General features: G+C 41.9%; 1 protein-coding gene and 1 pseudogene across 1 annotated transcript; one reads left to right on the top strand and one right to left on the bottom strand.

Moving 5' to 3' along the window:
• The window catches only part of LOC124605209, an 83,615-nt pseudogene extending 82,451 nt beyond the window's left edge, over positions 1 to 1,164 (bottom strand).
• A 16,813-nt stretch (positions 1,165 to 17,977) lies between these two features.
• LOC124605208 (cyclic pyranopterin monophosphate synthase-like) lies at positions 17,978 to 18,334 on the top strand. Its single transcript, XM_047136746.1, has one exon. The coding sequence runs from the start codon at positions 17,978 to 17,980 to the stop codon at positions 18,332 to 18,334; it is 357 nt and encodes a 118-aa protein (XP_046992702.1).
• The last annotated feature ends 472 nt before the right edge of the window (positions 18,335 to 18,806 follow it).

Below are 18,806 nucleotides of genomic sequence, written 5' to 3'. Positions count from 1 at the left end.
CAGAACTTTCTTCCATGTCTCAGTTTTTGGGTACAGGTTGGTGCCTCCTGTAGCATCCCCCCCTGCAGGAGAAGGGGCTTGCACAAGGTTCTGTTTTGAGTGTCGCTCTCCTTTTTGTGGCTAGCAATGATCTGGCGGCAGCTGCATGACATATGGTGTCCCCATCCTTTCTGTTCGTCCGCGACGGCTATTGCTGGAGGCAGAATGCAGGGAGCAATACACCAAGCACAATCCTGGGCTTTCACTCATAGCATTCATTTTTGGGCTGCCATGACTTACGTTATGCATTTCTGTCATTGTGTTTTTTAGGACCGGTCTTTGATGCTTAGTTGGCATGGCTTCCCCGTCTTTGTCAACTAAAGCAGACATGTAGGTCGCACCTGAATGCTCTTCTATGCCTCAGCGACACCGACCGCGGTGTGGTCCACTCTAGTTTGGTATGGCTGTATGCAGCATTGGTGCAGTCACACCTAGATTACAGGAATCTCTCATATGACTTTTTATCAGCTACAACATTACGCCTGGATTCGATACACTATTGTGGGGTAAGACTGGTAACAGGTGCCTTTGGACTAGGCAGCAGTTCCACTATTGTGGGTTCTGCACCATCAAAAATTGATGGCAGCTGCTCGCCCATAGTACCCTAACTGTCATCTCCTCTTTCCAGATACGAGATTTACCTCCGAAAACGGCAACACAGGTCTGGGGTTACGATCACCAAGTTTGAGCCATGGTCCAGCACACAGTTTTAATCTGCCAGGAAGTTTCATATCAGTGCACGCTATGCTGCAGAGTGAAAGTCTCATTCTAGAAAACTCTTTAAGTGTAATTCTCTTTACATATTGGCTATTTTCTTCTTATATGGGGGACATGGTCTCATCTGAGAAGTGAAAGCAAGCCTGTAAAAGAAAGGGGGGTGGGGGCAGTTCTCAATTCTTGAGCAGTGACCCTCTTTTTTTTTTAAAAAAAAAAAAAAAAAAAGAAAGATCCTTTGTAATTTGGGTGAGTTTATGTTCAATCCTTGCACCCAATTTACTCTTTCATCTACCTACTTTTTTTCTCGTCTAGCAGAACGATATTTATGACCGTTGCTTAATACCTGTTTGTATCACTTACACTGCTGGTATTTATGAATTCTTTAGCATTTGACTCCGGAAAGACCATTTTTCTTTGTAGTGAGGTCTTGCCAACAGCAAATTTTCTGGATAGAAAGTTGCCAATCTGCTCATATACTTTAAAATTTAAAAGTAACTCTAGCAATGCTAGAATGTATACAAAATACTGATATACCCATTATCAAGTTGTTGTTTAAAGATTCGCAACTTTTAAAACTTACGTAGATTATCTTTTTCATGATAGAACTTTACATAAGAAATTATTAAGAACATTGTGAATATCACATGATGAACAATTGAATGACTAAAGCAGTGTTATCAACCCTCATTCATTGACACATGTAATAAATTCATCGAGGCAGTGAAGTCCAGAGCTGTTGCAAAAATTTCTGAAATTAAAAGTATATATTACCTAATGAAGGTAGTATTTTGGGGTGAAAGAGCACAATAATTATTATTTTTGGAATGTAATAATTCACTATGGCTTCATTTTAATTCTAATAAGTTTCACACTGTAATGAAACATTGTCTAAATGCCTCTCTCTCTCTCTCTCTCTCTCTCTCTCTCTCTCTCATTTGTTATAACTTACCGCTGTTATTTTGTATTTGTATTGCAGTCATTACATTAAAATTGGCTATATTGATTCTGCAATTTATACTATTATGTTATTGCTAAGAATTGATTTAAAGAATAAACGTATATATTTATTTGTAAGATTTTGTAAATTTATACCACTGGAACTCTTTCAAAATATTTGATTGCGTAATACTGACAATAAATACAATGACTTTCTTTCTTCTGTTTATGATTGTAATAGATGTTGGACACTTTGATTCCAAGTATGTTATACAGAAACGCAGTGATTTTTTACAAAAGGCAAAACTATGTGTTCGAAGAATTGTGGAGAGGAGGGTACGTGATGTATTTTAAGTAGGTTATAAAGAGTAACTATAACAACAAAAACAATAAATTATTGATAAAATTATTTAATTGAATAGATAAAAAAATCTACTCACCAAGTGGCAGCAGAACATACACATAAAAGACTGTTGTTATTGGCAAGCTTTCGGAGCCAGTGGCTCCTCCAGACAGAAGCATTGAAGGGGAAGAAAGAAGGGTAAAGGAAAAGGCCTGGAGAGTTCCAGGAAAAGGTGTAGATTTTGGGAAAGTCACCCAGAACTGCGGATCAGGCGAAAAATAGAAACGACACATGTCATATACCAGCTATTATGTAAATACTGTTCAGCTTTCTACATCTGCATGACTACCACCAAATTATCAGTTACGATAAATGGGCATAGGCATAGTGTATATACTGGAAACTCACAATATCCTGTTGCAGAGCATGCTCTACAACATAGCATACGTGACCCCGACACTTGTTTCACCACACATGCCACCTGGATTCTTCCGCCAGACACCAGTTTCTCTGAACTCCGCAGGTGGGAACTAGCACTACGTGTCCTTGGTTCTCACCACCCGCCTCGCCTTAATTTACGTTAATTTCTCCTGTCTCAGCTTTTCTTCGCTGTAATTACTCTTTGCTTCACTCTGTTTTAGCTTTCTACATCTTTCATTGTCTTTCCCATCTATTTTCACTACCCCCTCCCGCAGCTGTTGTATACAATACGCTTAGCTTCTCACTCTTATTAACTCATGTACAGTTTTAGTAGTAATCTCTGTCTTGCATATTACCCTGTCTTCCACCTTTAAGCTCTCAGGTTTCCGAATCTTGCCCGATGCAGTCCCCAACAATTAGTCTTTCCTTCTCATCCTGTACGGTAAGTCATCCATGACCCACGGTTCTGGGTAACTTTCCCAAAATCTACCCCTTTTCTTAGACCTCTCCAAGTCCTTTTCCTTCACCCTTCTTGCTTCCCCTGCAACCCTTCAGCCTGAAGAAGGAGTCACTGGCTCCAAACGCTTGCCTATCACAACAGTCTTTTATGTGTGTGCTCTGCCACTGCTTGGTGAGTAGATTTTTTATCTATCCAATTAAATAATTTTATAAAGAGTATCTGTGTGTGATGTTTTTATTGGTATACAACTTGTTATAAACAAAACGTATTTCTACCCCACAATATGACTGGGCCACCATGAAAGCAGCCACATCATTGTCAAATTCACTGAAACTACTGCATAGCAGTTTACTTGGGTATGGCTGCTGTTTTGGTCTTCAGTTTGGTTTAAGCACTGCGTCAATACCTTCTCTTCATAGCACTCGGAGGTCGCGATCTGCAACTGTTTTTACAAATGGCAAGAGAACTTTACCTCTAGTTGCTTGCTTTTCAGTGAAAGATGCAAATATTTTAGAATGTAGTGCCTTATGTATATCTGTTAGAATAGCCACAAACTGTTTGTTGTAGCAATTTTTATGCATCTGGTACAGTGTACTATCACAAGATACCAGGTACATCTACAGATGGTAATATATATTCCCAAAAGCTTTGTAAAACCACTAAGTGATTGGCAAGTATGCTTCCCAAGATTCACAAAAGACATAATTGAGTAATACCGTATTTACTCGAATCTAAGCTGCACTTTTTTCCGGTTTTTGTAATCCAAAACACCGCCTGCGGCTTACAATCAAGTGCAAAGTAAGCGGCAGTTCTGAAAAATGTTGGTAGGTGCTGCCACAACTAACTTCTGCCATTGAATATATGTAGCACTACACAGGCATGCTTTGCAGGCACAAAGATAAATACTGGCGCCAAAACCTCTGCGTCAGTAAACAAATGAAAAGAAAACGGGGGTGGGGGGTGGAAGATGAGCTTTTTTCTCTGCCCCAAGTTTCGACCACTGCATTTTCATACTTTATCCAACGAAGTAAATACAAATTCTGTATTCTTCATCTCCGAATGTTGCAGCCTTTCAATGTACTACGAAAATCCAACTGGAAGAGTGTTTGGGATGTTTGTCAATATGGCCAAGTCTACGTGATGAATTTTTGTCCTACCTGTGACAAGAGATGGTAGTTAATAGCAACTTTTATGAATTGTGAATCACATGCAGTATTCTCTTCACCATAAGAATAATACGAATGTAAACATTTTGCCATGTATTCCTACGTGTTTCCTGATATCTGATTTAAATCCTGTCTTCCTAATAAACTACGAAACTAGAGTGAGACAACAGCAAACACGGAAGAATATATATATCATGTCATGTTTATATTCGTATTATTCCTATGCTGAATAGTGATACAGTCAGAAATGAAGCACAGCAACTGACTAGATTTTTAAACCTAAGATGGCTCTAATTTCTGTGCAGAATGTAATGCACTAAAGAGGCGTCTGCAAAAATTTTCAAACGGAGAAAATTTTTCGCTAAACTTTCGTTTGGAACATCTATCATATGCAGTCTATTATATGGTTCTTGTTGATCATTATCAAAGAAAGCGGCAGTGTAAGTAACAACAAATAGTGGTCTCTTGCCATTGTTTCGCTGATGAGACGATTCCTCTCTCTTTTTTTTTTTAAATTGTAAGCGGTGGTAGCGTGCGCAAAAGCAAGCCATCCCGTGAGCGGCGACAGGCCGTAAACACGCATAATCAGAATGTGACAAACAATGCATGGCACAGTACGATAATGCACTTTGAGCTTAGAGTGACGGAAACACCTATAACAAAGAGAACGGCACTTATCAGATCAAAGAAAAGTAAGCAATCAATTCCAACCAGACGAAGCATGTGAGAAAGGCTCTCTAGTATAAATACGGACGGAGAGCCTGACGCATAGCAATGACTACGTGGTAAAGCTTAACTGCTAAGTTTACCACATGCACCAAACTACTGTAGCTGTATCGTCATTCATTCGACCTAAATTGTCTCATATTACAATGGACCAACTTTGTTTCGGTTTGGAGATGTGGTCTAAAACGTTTCTCCCCCTTGAATTTCGAGTCACAAATTTCAAGTGCGGCTTAGATTCAAGAAAATTTTTTTTTCCTTGATTTTGAGTCTCATTTATCAGGTGCGGCTTAGATTCGAGTGCAGCTTAGATTCGGGTAAATACAGTAAGTGTACTTCCCAAACCATTTTGAGAAACTATTTTGATGGAAAGCATATTTTCCAAGAGCGATTAAAACACTGCTATTTGGTGGGCTGTATACTCCTCACAGCCCTAAAAGCTATATTTCATAACAAAAAGGAAGTAAACTGGTGCAGCGGACTATCACTGGATGCCAGGAGCATGCAGAAGTGGTTCAATGTATTCCCATAAATGCAGTAAAGAAACACAGCTACTGCTAAGTATATCTCTTATGACCAGTAAAAGCCTTAAGTGCCTCTTTGCAGCAGGTCGACAGACTGTACAGCCCACGTGAGTCACACTGTCCCATTAACGAATGGAGACACAGTGCACTCTGCTAAAGTAAATGAGAGTGCAGGTTTGCTTTCACCTACATTACACAGTCAGTTGTACTTAGTGATTTCTGGTAGACAAAAGAATATTGAGAAAGGAGAAATCAAGGAAGATAAGTGTTTAATGTCCCATAAACATTGAGGTCTTTAGTGTCTGAGCACAAACTCTGATTGTTTCAAGGATGGGAAGGCTATTTATAGTGCCCTTTCAGAGAAACCATCTCGGCATTTGCCTATACTGATTTAGAGAAAGCTCAGAAAACCCAAGTCTGGGTGGACTAGATGGAGCTGTAGAGAGCAAAAACTGTAGAGGAAAACAGAGATTGGAATACATCCAGCAGATAATTGAGGCTGTAGGTTGAAAGGGCTACTCTGAGATGAACAGGTTGCCTCAGGAGAGTAATGCATGGACTTTAACTGTTAGTCGCCCTGAATGTGAGTCCAGTGAGCTCACCACTGTGCCACCTCGCTTGATATATTGTGAGAGAAGTTCCTGATTTAACCATTTCACAGTATGTGGGAAGTGTACTTACCATCAACTGTATTTCTTTACTGTATTCCTGAGAACACATCATACGAGCTCTGTATGCACCTGGCACCTGATGTTAGTTTGCTGCACCAGCTGAACTTTCTGTCTGTTATGAAATGTAGCTTTTAATTGTCATTAAATGTCACTTGTTCCTTTCAGAAGCAGTTGCAACTATATGTGCCACCAAATAATGTTGTTTTGAAGGCCACTGGGAAGTATGCTTACTACCAAAGTAATTTTTCCATGATACAAGGGGAATATACTTACCACAAAATTAATTTCTTTTTTTGGACTGCAGAAAGGATACTTACCACCAACTGACCATACTTACCACTAATTTAGTTGTTTTACTATGCTCTTGGGAAAATGTTTTACCTCCTCTGGATGTGGTTCACTTTTTGTGATAATATGCTAAACAACTGGTGTCTGTTTGTCATGACATCAGCGCTGTTGGCACTTGTTACAACAGAACACATTCTTTCATTCTGCAATATATGCTATTGTGACTTGTCTCAGCTCGTTTCTTTATGTAGTGTTAAATGAAGTTTCTAGGATTGTAAAATAGATAGTCAAATAAAAACAGAAAATTCCTTTTTTTCACATCTAGTAGTAACTCATAACAGCTTACTAAAGACAGTGGGAAGTATACTTACCACTATAGCTTTTTGCTCCTAAACCACAAAAATAAAATAATCGAAAATTAAATGTAGTTGACACTTCTAAAATGATACCAAAACAATTAACTTTACAGGGCTGCTACAAAAAATGTGCCCACAAATGGGTTAAAAACAAAGTATGCAAGCTGTGGGGGCAGTGTGAAACTTTTTTAAGCACTGTATTTGAAAAATATTATTCATTTTGTTCCACTTCTAGAATGTTAGGTTTTGTGGATTTTTGCCTGTACATTAATGGGTGTGGATGCGTTCAGTGGAGGCAAGTGTGTCGTGTACGATTTTTCTCAGTAAATATGTCCTACTGACGTTGCAGTATATCTCCAATGTTCTGGATGCATCAAATGAAGTTTAAAAGACAGCTAACTGCTGCTGCTGGTATGCCTCTTCATGTAAATGTCAGAGTTACTATTATTATTCAATACAGAAAGGAAGATTACCAGCTTAGCAATTTGCTGAAAATGAGTTCATTAAAGGGAATATTACAATTAACATCCTGTTAACGACAAATTAATTAGAGATGCGAAGCAGCCCCAGATTGGGGAAGGAAATTGGACGGATAGCTGACTCCATAAAAATTAATACATTTCATACTGTGCTCGAGCACAGGCAATAAAAAACAGTGAGCAAACATGATGTGTGTACTTGTTGCCTCAGGGTCTCCTGCGAAACTGAGGTGCTTGAGTAAGCTACATCACACTGCTTTGTTGTGTGCTTGTTGTCAAGCCAGTTTATGAAGTCCACATCCCTCTTCATTTTTATATGACTTTGTTTTGAATGCACTGTACAAGAATACTGAATACCTTGAAAATTATCGAGTTCAGCCATTCATTCACATGTAATATTCCAACAGCTCCAACACCGATGAGAGCCTTCAGGGGCGTAAAACGAGTAAGTGAGAAGTGCCACTGAACTACTAACAACCATTTTCATCTACTACTAATCTGCTCACATTAATCATTATTCAAGGGGATCAGTTCTACATCATTTTATTTTTATAAATATACAGAGAAGCAACTACTTAAAAAAAGCCAATGCTCTGCTACTTAAAGTGCTCTGCCACTATTTTGAATTAATACTTCATGCTAAATGGGCATTTAATTTTACACAGGACACTGTCATCTAAACTTATTCTGATAAATTCATATACTTCCTTCCTGTGCAATGCCCTTTATGCTGTCAACGCCACGTTGGGACCGGTACAGTAGTTTCTGTTCCGTGGAGAACCAACCGTACCTGCACATAGGCTATTATTATGATGGAATCACCACTTCAAAAGGCATTCCAAAGCTGCTGCCAGCTTCCCTCTGTGGAGTACACCATCTACCATTCCTGTCTGCTCCTAGAGAATATGTTGCATTGCTAAATATGGTCTTCTGTTAGAAAGTGTTTGTGCGTTGTGTATCTGAGGTGGGACAGGTAGGTAAATTCACATATCCAGGTAAATTATTGGTGGACTGGCTAATAAAACATTTTTTGCTTTAATTTTGAATATTTGGGGATTTCCAGATTGCTCCTAATGTTGGCTGGCAGATGTTAAAAGGGTGCTGCACCTGAATATAAAACAGTTTTCTTAACCCTAAGCTTCAATGCATATTCTCTATGGAAATTATTTATATTGTGATTGTTATGGTTGCAAGCTTTGCAATTAATGCTAAATTCTCTCTTGTCCATTTGAGCAGCTCAGAGGTTAGCATATCTTGCTGCTATGTGGAGGACACAGGACCAATTCGTGGTAATGCCTTTTTTTTAAAGGGCGAAGCTACTCCACACCCACACTGACATAGTGAGCATCACCAAAGTTCTACCATCACCTCCGTTTACTTCGTTACAATTGAGAAGTGCACAGGATGTGGGGTCATGATGTTGTCCGTAGGATTACCCACTAATACAGGCACTTTGAGGCGATGGAAGTGGTCGAGAAGTGAGCAGAAGGTAGCAGTTTTAAGGGCAGAGGGAGAAAAGTGCCGAGGCAAGCACAAAAACTTCTGCAATAGTCTGGACAGATAGTAAGAGCAGTAGCAGTTTCTTTCTGTCTGCAAGGGTGAGGTTGTCGTTAGTTTTGGGTATCGTGCGATGCTCGATACCATTGTCGCAGCTTAAAACACTCTTTACGAGTGTCAGTCCTATTGAGGAGGGGTACTCCTGGGCTGTGCTCCTGAGTGTCTCCTGGGCCACCTGCAGCATCTGTACTTGTAACATGCCAAGGTCGTTATACGAGTGGTCAATTGGCCATAAAGAGGTTTGGTTGGATATGTTTATGTTTAGTGTGCAATACTGCTTTCCCGTATTGACAGTTGGTCAGCTAGATATTTGCAGCTGGCAATGCCATTTAGTTTTGCTGTAATGCAGGGATTCACCAGTGTTTATTTTGTCTGTGAGCTTGTGCTGTCCACAGGTGATTAATTGTCCCTAGATAGAAGTGTTTTTCAGCAGTTGTGTTTTCACCCGTGGTTGTGGTCATAGTTTCCCAGGTTAAGAATTAAGTGATTGTCAGAGTGTCTCAAGTTCCTGTACAGTCATGTGGTGAGTTTTTTGAATTTCTGTGTGTGAGTCTCAAGGCAGTATTCTCTGTGAAGGTCGACAGTGTGTGTGGACTGTGGTGCACTTTGTTCTGTATCACCTGTAGGCGGCACAGGCAGTCAGAGCAACGTAACCCCAGACTGCAGCTGCATGCATCTTCATGGGTCTAATCAGTATCATGTAGACGGACCTCGATACAATCCTATTCAGTGTGCTTTACCTGTTGAGCTTAGAGTAACACTGTTTGAGCCTTGCATTTGCTCAGTTGGCCTGTCACTGAAGTATTTGACTTTCACACTGAAACGTATTGGGCGTGTGTGTAGTGTTATTTGTCTGCAGTCTTAATGTGGGGTCCTGCCCACTCATCTCGTATAGGGTGCCTAAAGGATGCTGCAGTCTCAAAATGCTATACAACAATTCAAGCAAACAAAATTAATAGTTTTTATTACAAATAAGAAGCTTGACAATGCTTAACCTGGAATTTACAATGGTGTCGCAAGCAATAGGCGACATGCAGTATAAATCCGAGTCCTTTGCTATATACAATGTTCGTGCAAGTTTGACACACAGCTTGTGGATCACTAATAACTGTTATTGTAGCATTCTGCGCTAGGCCTGTCCGTATACTGTCCTAATCCTGTCCAAATACTGAGTGGCCAAGGCTGGCAGGGGCGGCACTTATATTCTCTTTGTCTAGGGGCCTGCTCCCGTCGTGGTGTGGTCCTTGCCAGTGGGCTATTGGCTGACGGTGTGTTCACTGCCTTCTTTGCTCTTGCGATCTTAATTTTCATTCCAGAGCTTGTGGGTACGCCAGAACACGTAATGTTTGTGCAGTTGTTACGGTTGTCAGTGAACAGAACTGCTTCACACTTGTCAGCATTTGCTTTAACACACTGTCATTCTAGCTAGGCAGTTTTGTTTGCCGTTGCGAACTATGCCTGATGGTTTCCAGTCTTGCACTAGGATGGTAGTGTCATCTGCGTAGATGGTTGCCATTGTGTTTTGTTCAGTTGGAAAGTCATTGACGTAGAGATTAAACAAGAGGGGCCCTTGGATGCTGCCTTGGGGTACTCCCACTTGTATACTGTGTTGTGTTGACAGTTTGCCCTGAACGTCGGTGTTGAAGCTTCTGTGGGTGAGATATGAGTGTGTAAGATGTATGAGCTCGTCGGAGAGACTAGCAGTGCAGAGTTTGCGAATGAGACGATTGTGCCGTAGATGACTGAAGACCAGGAACAGTGCTCCTGTAGCTTTGTTGGTGTTGGGGGTGTGTGTAATATGTTCTACTACACGGAGGAGTTGTTGTGTTGTGGAGTGGTGATTGCTGAATCCAAATTGCTCCAGTCTCAGCGAGTCATTGGTGATGCAGTGCATAGTAAGATGTCTGAGAATCATCTTCTCAACAATCTTATTCAGGGAGCTCAGCAGGCTAACGGCTCTGTAATTTTGTGGTAGGGAGTGGTATTTTCCTGGCTTCCTGAACATCAGGACAGGGAAGTGTTGATGTTGTAGAATGGTATTCGTCATATGTGTGAGATGCTCTATAGCTTTATTCATGAACTCCTGGGTGACACGGTTTTGAAAGTGATTGGGACCAGGAGCTTTTCTAGCTGTTTTGTGCTTAATAACCTGTGTAATTTCATGTGTAGCAGTATGTATTGTTACATTGCACTTGGGCTGGGTTACAAGCCATGTAACCTCCTGGTCCATTTCAAGTAGCAGTGCTGGATTGGAAGGAGCCAGATTCAGTGTGAATGATGTTGCTAGTGTTCTGGTCATCGGCTCATGCTTCTCCTCCATGGAGTATGCTGGTCTGTAAGGTATTTGTAAGCTTGGTGTGTAGTATTTCTTCTTGGTGGAGTGGACAGCTATTTGCCACACTCCAAGTCATGTGGTGTGCAGCCCTGCGAGTGTATTGTCCCAGTTTGTGGTTTTGAAAGTTTTAATTTAGCCTGTATGATCCCCTGGAGCCTGCTAATATGCTGTTTGTACAGTCAGTATCTCCCGAGATGATCTCTCATTGACATCGGCCCCTGTATTTCTGGGAGCAGGGCCATTGAGCATTCTTGTGGTATAAGTACTGTAATGGTAAATGCTATTACATCCTGAACTGCGGTGGTAAGGGCTTTGACAGCTTCAACAAGTTTCCTGCTTTGTGTAATTTTGGGAATTTGTGGGATACGACTTTTCAAGCATTTCCTTGAACAATGCCCAATTCACACGCTTGTTGCTCAGTATCCTGTGAGATTCATCATACTGCTGTGTTTCTTCCGAGTAAAGTATTACAGGTGTTTGGTGAGGCCAAATCATGTATAATTTCAATGTTGATTGTGACTATAATGCCTATCACATCTAGTCTCTGTTCCCTGTTTTAAGTGTCACCTCAGCTGGCACTAGTGTAATGTAGTTTGGGCGCAGTGCATGTTCGCATAGTTTTTTTGCTATTGGTGTTTGATCTTTGTTAGTTCCAAGCAGAGTGTTTAGCATTAAGATCACCAGTGGCTATTGGTCACTATGCAATGTTGAGTATTGTGCTGATATCGCTTGTTATGATGTTACCACATCAATTGTATATCGATATCAATGTAGTGTTCACTCAGTTGACTTGACCCTAACAGCTGTGGCTTCTAGTCTTTCAGGTTCAGGGATCTTAATATTTGTGTATTCTTTGTCTCAATATATGATGATTGCTGTTCCACCCACAGTTGTGCCTTCAGGTGGTCAGTACAGTAGATGTAATATCTTGGGAAGAGTAGTTGTTTGTGTGACTGGAGCTCAGCTTCGTTCATGAGAGCAATCCAGATTCCCTTCTCCTCCATAAATGCAGCTAGCTCTGCCCTTTTGTTGCCAATCCCATCTGCATTCCAGAATAGCATCTGGGTCAAAGTATTGTTGTTTGTGTTTTGTGGTGTATTATCTATGGAAGAGTGTGGGCAGTGTGGTGATAGCAGTTTGTATAGCAGCCATGCACTGGCTGGGTGTAGCCGTCATGAGTTTGTGCATGTGTTACGATGAAGAGCCTCAAGAGGATCTTAAGCCACGTGAGTGGGGAATAGTGTCTCCACTATGCCTCTGATTGTGGTGAGAATGTTTGTTATGTCAGCCAAAGTGTTGGCGGTGGTGTTGGTGGCTGGTGGTCCTTATGTTGGTGTACTGGATGGGCTGGCTTGTGTGTTATTCATGGTTCGTATTTCATCTGGGGTCACCTGTGTTATTGCTGAGGTGAGGGGGGGGGGGGGGGGGGCAAGAGTGTGAGTTACGGTTACATTGTTCCTTTGAATGTGTTCCTATGTTTGTCTGGTCTGTTGTTGGTGTATTTGTTGTGGTGTGATAGTGTCCCCTCTTTTGTTTTTTGGGTACCTCCGTTTCATTTCGTGTGTTTGTGGTTGCCCTAGTTTGGGTGTGTCTTCTGTGATATCACGAGTGTCACAATCTGGCCCAGACAGAGTTGACTTGGTGTTGTCTGGGACCGGCAGTGTTGTCAGTATAGGGGCAGTTTCTAGCATTGCATGTGTGGGTTGTGGTTCTGTTGTTGTGGGAGTGTGCCATGAGTTTGTGGAGCTCTGTGCATCCTCAGTTCATCCACTTCCACTGACAATGCCAGTAAAAGAGATTCCACACCTTACTGGTTGGGGGGTGGGGAGTGTCTTGGAGCTGTTCTGGTTACCACTTGTCTGTCTTTGGCACTTTTGCACCTTAGAGCTTCTTTGTATGCTGCACACCATCTGTAGTTTGCACATGGACCCCTCCACATTTGGTACATTTGATAGTTGTACCAAGTTTAAAGTGTCGTGCTACACGGTTACCAGTGCATTTGCGGCACCGTGTGCAAGATCACATCGGGTGCCGCATGGCCAAACTGCTGGCAGTGGTGGCACTGTTGGGGGACACACGGAGGTGTGTATATTTCTACTACGACCATGTGAAGCAGGAGCATCTGCGTCAGAAAGTTGCAGGAGTAAGCTGTGTTGTCCAACTCCACTAAATAGTTTGGCTGCAATCTGTGTGTCACGAATCCCAGAATTCATCTCATGCTCTCACAGTCCCAGCTGAGAGCTGTGATTATACCATGAAGAATGTCATTGAGGGTTGTTTTGTCAACTCCTTTCACGATGTACATTCGAGTTTTTTCCCCTTGGGTGCTATATTTATGATACTCAATTCCCCCAGCTTTGACGAATTTCAGGAGATTTGTGCAATCTGTTTTGTTGCATACATACCGTGATACATGGTCCCTTGTGAGTTTTGTGTTTGGTATATGGTGGGGAGTGACATTCTACAAATGTATTGTTTAGCTTGCCGAGGCAAGTGTAATTGTGTACTTTGACCAGTGGGAAGCCAGTCGGTGTAGTGTTCTGCGTAGCAGCTGGGGTAGTGTTGTGTAGTTGAGGTGCTGCAGAATTGTTTGTATGGTCCCTCATATTACCGATGCTCGGAACTGGTGTTGGTAAAAGCATGCTGCATTTGCCGTGTGAGTCAGTAGGCTCAGTTGTTCGTGTATGTTGCTGCTGATTGCATTTTGGACCCACCAGCTTCCAAGGTCCATCTTTGTTCCACGGAGCTCTCACTTTCAGCTCGAGGACTACTGCGGTGATATTGAGGGCCTCTCTAGTATATTCACTGGTGGTGTGACTGGTGTTGGTGTTGCTGTTGCTGTTGTGTTGCTTCCACCCGTCAGTTGGACAATGAGCTCATGCTGTCTCCGAGCCATTGCTTCTTGATTTGTGGCAGCGAAGTCCAGATTTAGCTGGTTCATCACTTACTGATAGGTGGCAAAGCAAGACAGAAACGTCGAAGGGAACAGATGGCACTCCTGCCTCTTGTGCTGCAGTCTTGCTACGGGTCGTCGGGTGGGATCTGCTTGGTGGATCTGCCGTCTCCCAGACATAAGGATACTTTTAAGGATAGAATGTGGATATGAGACAATTTTACTTTTTCGTCTGAAAAGACAATTTTGCTTTTTTAGTGTACATAAAGAAGAGGGGAGTCCTTATGACTCACTTGTGCAAGATGCAATGCACAGTGCAAGAGAGCACGGGTGGAAGACAGCAGCCTGTACTGGACAGTGTTGTCCAATGTGAACGTGACCCGGACACTGAAATACCCTATTAAAGAATGGGAGAGTCACACTGGGGAAGTTCCAACCACATTTGCAGGAACTTTGAGCCAGAACTCTTGGCCACCTAGCACTGTCAAGTGTGTAGCAGCGTGTGCTTGTTAGTGACACTCCAAAGAGTGTCCTGTGGCATCTACGCCAGTTTTAGCGTATGTGTAACACAAATTTCCTCTCGCTCGCAGCTACTGGAGGTACAGGGGGAAGGCAGCTGCTCAACTGCGACTCACCCGTAGTACTGCCCGTGGTTTTCCTTGGTGGGAGGACTGGAACGAGGTGCACCAAGCCTTGTGATGCCCATTGAGGAACTGTTGGACTGAGGCGTAGTGACTCTGAGGTCAAGAAAGCTGGCAGTGACCAGAACAGGGTGTGCTAACCCCCCCCCCCCCTCCCCCCCCGCCTTCTGCTTTCTGTGATGCCATTGCAGAGGATTACACTGTGGTTGGTCATCTGGTTTTGATGTGGACCAGAACATGAAGCTTTCCTTTGCTTTTTTTTGCTAAATTGACTCTTACTTCTGGACACAAACACCTATACAGAGCAAATGTATTGGCATCCAGGGTTTGGTTATTTGGGGGGAGGGGGGGGGGGGGAGTGACTATTGTTTCCACCCTCCCTCGCCCAGCTTCCCTCAAAAATGCAACTCGCTAGCAACCCCGCTGTTAGCATACGACAGACATCTACAATTTTAATAACAATAATAAACACACAAAAATATATTAAATTATTCAATATAATAGTAACAATACAAATAGGTGGATCAAAGAAGGAAGAAAACATAGAACAAACAAAAGAACTTCAGAAAGTGTACAAACTGACATGGACACACTATAATAAAAGAAACATTTCAGTACAAGGCAAACACATGCACTACAATACAGTTATAGTATCAGAAGCACTCTTCGCATCAGAAATGACCACAATCTGAGGACCAGGCACCACAAAGCAGAAAGAATACAATGCAAAATCCTCAGAAAATTTTTTGGAACAGTGCACAGAGATGGTATATGGATGAAGAGATCAACCAGAGAATTATATGAACACAGAGGCAGACTCAGTCACAATCAGAAAACACCGACTAACATTCTGTGGACACATACACACAATGAATAGCGACAGATTCACAAAGGGATTTAGGATGTAGTAAATGCCTTAATCACAAAAACCAGTTGGTTTCAAGAAATAGAAGAAGGCTACAAACAAGCAGGAATCAGAATGGAAGTGATGAATGAAAGAGACAAATTCAGAAACAAAATTACAAACATAAAACTTGAAGTAAAGGAAAGGAAGAAAACAGAGAAAATATGTACATATCAAAGGAAACAAGAACACAGTCAAAGAATGAAAAGATTTTGGGAAGAGAAAAGGGAGGAGGAAAGAAGGAAAAAGCTGAACAATCACGTAACAACCAAGTTGAACTCTGTCAAAGTGTGTGCTCACCATCATTATTTCAATAAACATTATGACTGAACAGAGGTCTGCAAACACATGTGAATGAGGGGAATACTGTTTCTATCAGTGATTTCCAACTGTGTTCAGGAAGTCATTCTTTCTGTTGTTGTTGTATCGGATCTGTTGTTGACAGCTGGTATGTTCAACCCAGTGGTGTGCAGCTTTACCCGGCTGGAATGTTGTGAATCAGACCAAAAGCATGTCCTTGTGGGCAGACCCTAGCACGAGCAACTGAAAAGTGTCCTTTATTACATGTAGCTTGTCATTGCTGGAAGAACTTGGCATTTTTGACACACTTCTGTTTCCACGCTACCTCCTTCTCCAAAAGTTATGTGTGCATTTGGAAATTGGTGAAGTAAAAAATATAAAGACATCGTGTCATTCTGCCACATCTGTCTGTAGTGTGCATTTTGCGGTGCGTGTACGATACAAGGCATTTAGGTATGGTGAGGTTACTTAGCCATTAGTGTTCACAATGGCTGGCATAAAGGAAACATGACAAGTATTACATTAGAAAGCAACAGCGATAGCTTTCCGACCGCATAAATTCTACTAGGCAGAGTCAGAAGCAGACACAGTGGCCTGTGCCAGATACGAGGGTTGGAAGTGGCTGATATGTGAGTTGTGGGACAGAGAGAAAGAGAGAGAGAGAGAGAGAGAGAGAGAACACACAGACAGCACCATAAAACATTCCCCATCTCTTTCTACACAGAATGCACCACACTGCTGCCTTCTTAAGGGCACCCCAGTATAATATGTTGTTTGGGAAGTGTTTGGTAGTTATCATCATTGCTATGACCTCCACTTGTATCCACTCCTGCAAGATTGTGAAATCTACAGCCACTGAGGAGATTTACGTGAGATGTTCCTATCAACTTTATGTAATATTCATATTGCACACTTCTGCAGACAGAACAGATTTTCGACCTTAGCTTAGGAAAGAAAAGAATCATCACAGATCATTAAGGTTCAAAGAACTTGTCTTGAACACTGTAAGGGATCCGTGATCCCACAAACATAGATGCTAGTATCTGACGCCCAGGTCGATAGCGGACAGGAGTCGATTGTCGAGCGCTGCAGTAGGCAGTGAGACTAGTGCTGAGTGCGCAGTAGTATGGTAGAGTGTCGAGTGAGAAGTAGAGTGGGAAAGACGGGCAAGAATGGTGGTCGAGTGAGTTGTAAACGGTAAAATTGACTGGAGTATGATGAGTGAGCACGTCCCCCTGATCGTCGTGGGGTTGACTCTCACTAATGCCGATTCGCGAGTGATAAGAAACAGAAAGTGACAAGTGCCGAATTACGTGTTTCACGTCAACCGCGTCGGCCAGCAACAACCATGGATTGCAGTGAGGATTGTTGTGAATGTTAACCATCATTATTGCGTGTGACAAAGTACTGAAAATCAGCAATCAGTAAAAAGAGATAACCGCAATTAGACGTGTAAGGCAAAGGTAGCAACTGCCTCAGAATTTGTGTGTTAGTAGGAAATATATATCAGTTGTACATCGCAACGTTTGTGATACTTAATAATAGACAAACTTTCAATCATTAGCTATTCTGTCTCAGAACAGCCGCATTCGCAGAACAACCAATAGCCTTTCATCCATTAAGCACACGGTCATATATCATAATAATTAACTGTTTGGTGGCTTCGGTAAATTACCCAAAATCCAGTAAAGGAATTAATCGGGGGTGTTTCAACACAAATGCTTAAAAATTCTTTTGTAGTTAACCTATTTTCAGATTATGAAGAGTTCTTTGTTACAGCTTGTATGTTTGTTCCAGGTGGCACTGAACTTGATGGCTGTAGTGATGTCGTGAAGGCACAGAGTTGGAAGTTGTTAAACCTTCAGAAACAAGATTTTCAAAAGTACTTCTTCTCAGATACCAACATTTCGCCCCTGTTTGTGTTGGATACACAGATGTCTCAGTTGTTGTCACATAATTTGAGTGTAGTGACTGAATCTAGAAAACAGTTTCTTTTGCTTCCCTGTACCCCAAGCATTATGTGCAATGCAGGACTCCTAACAAGACAAACACACAGAGCACAGCCCTCTGTCTTCTCTTGCCGTTTCTGCAGTTTGGGAGCACAGTCCGGAAGTCTGACTCATGTTGACCGGACCGGCAGGGCGAAAATGGTCGACATGGGTTCGAAGCTGGTGACAGAACGGACTGCTACAGCATGAGCAAAGGTTTTTGTGGGACCCGAACTGATGAAACTCGTACGAGAAAATGGCCTGAAGAAAGGTGACGTACTTAGCGTTGCTCGCCTGGCGGGAATTGTGGGGACCAAGCAGACGTCCAGTTTTATCCCTCTGTGTCATAATATATTTTTCTCCTCTGTGGCTGTGGACATTGAACTGGACTCTGCTCTCAACTGTGTGATTATAACTGGCACGGCAAAGTGTAGAGGGCAGACGGGCGTGGAGATGGAAGCTCTCACTGCTGTATCGGTGTCTGCCTTAACAGTGTACGATATGTGCAAAGCTGTGAGTCATGACATTGTGATATCTGAAATAATGCTTCTGACCAAAAGTGGGGGAACTAGAGGAGACTTCCACCGGACATGAGCATCTGTGTGGGTCAGTGAAATAAGTTAAGTATACCTGGTGTGACGTAGGCAAATTTCAAAGTCTGTTCGTAGTTATCATAAATTATATACACATCGAATTGGCCTGAATATAAGTTGCACCTTTAATTTCGAAAAAGAGAGAAACTTAATTAAAAATAATTTGTCAAGTTGCCCATTTACAAAAGCTTTTCAAAATGTGATTTACCCTTAACCACTTTTTTTTGTAGTACACTGTAGATAAATTACACACCAAAACAAAGCTTTCAGTTGCAGTTTTCATGTAAGACACTCTTAACTTCACTAACATTCATTGTTTTGTCACTGTCAGTATTTTTGTCACTCTCCTCCCAAAGTACAGTGGCGTCGCTACAATCCCGGGCATTGCATGTGCAGCATTTCTTGAACCGTACCTTTAAAAAGCACATCTGTTAGATGAATAACTGTGAGTTTGAAATTTGCAACGTAATTGT

Source organism: Schistocerca americana, chromosome 3, assembly GCF_021461395.2.
Source record: "Schistocerca americana isolate TAMUIC-IGC-003095 chromosome 3, iqSchAmer2.1, whole genome shotgun sequence".
Classification (NCBI taxonomy): domain Eukaryota; kingdom Metazoa; phylum Arthropoda; class Insecta; order Orthoptera; family Acrididae; genus Schistocerca; species Schistocerca americana.
Note: the sequence above shows the minus strand (reverse complement) of the source record. Positions and strands in the feature narration are given on the sequence as shown.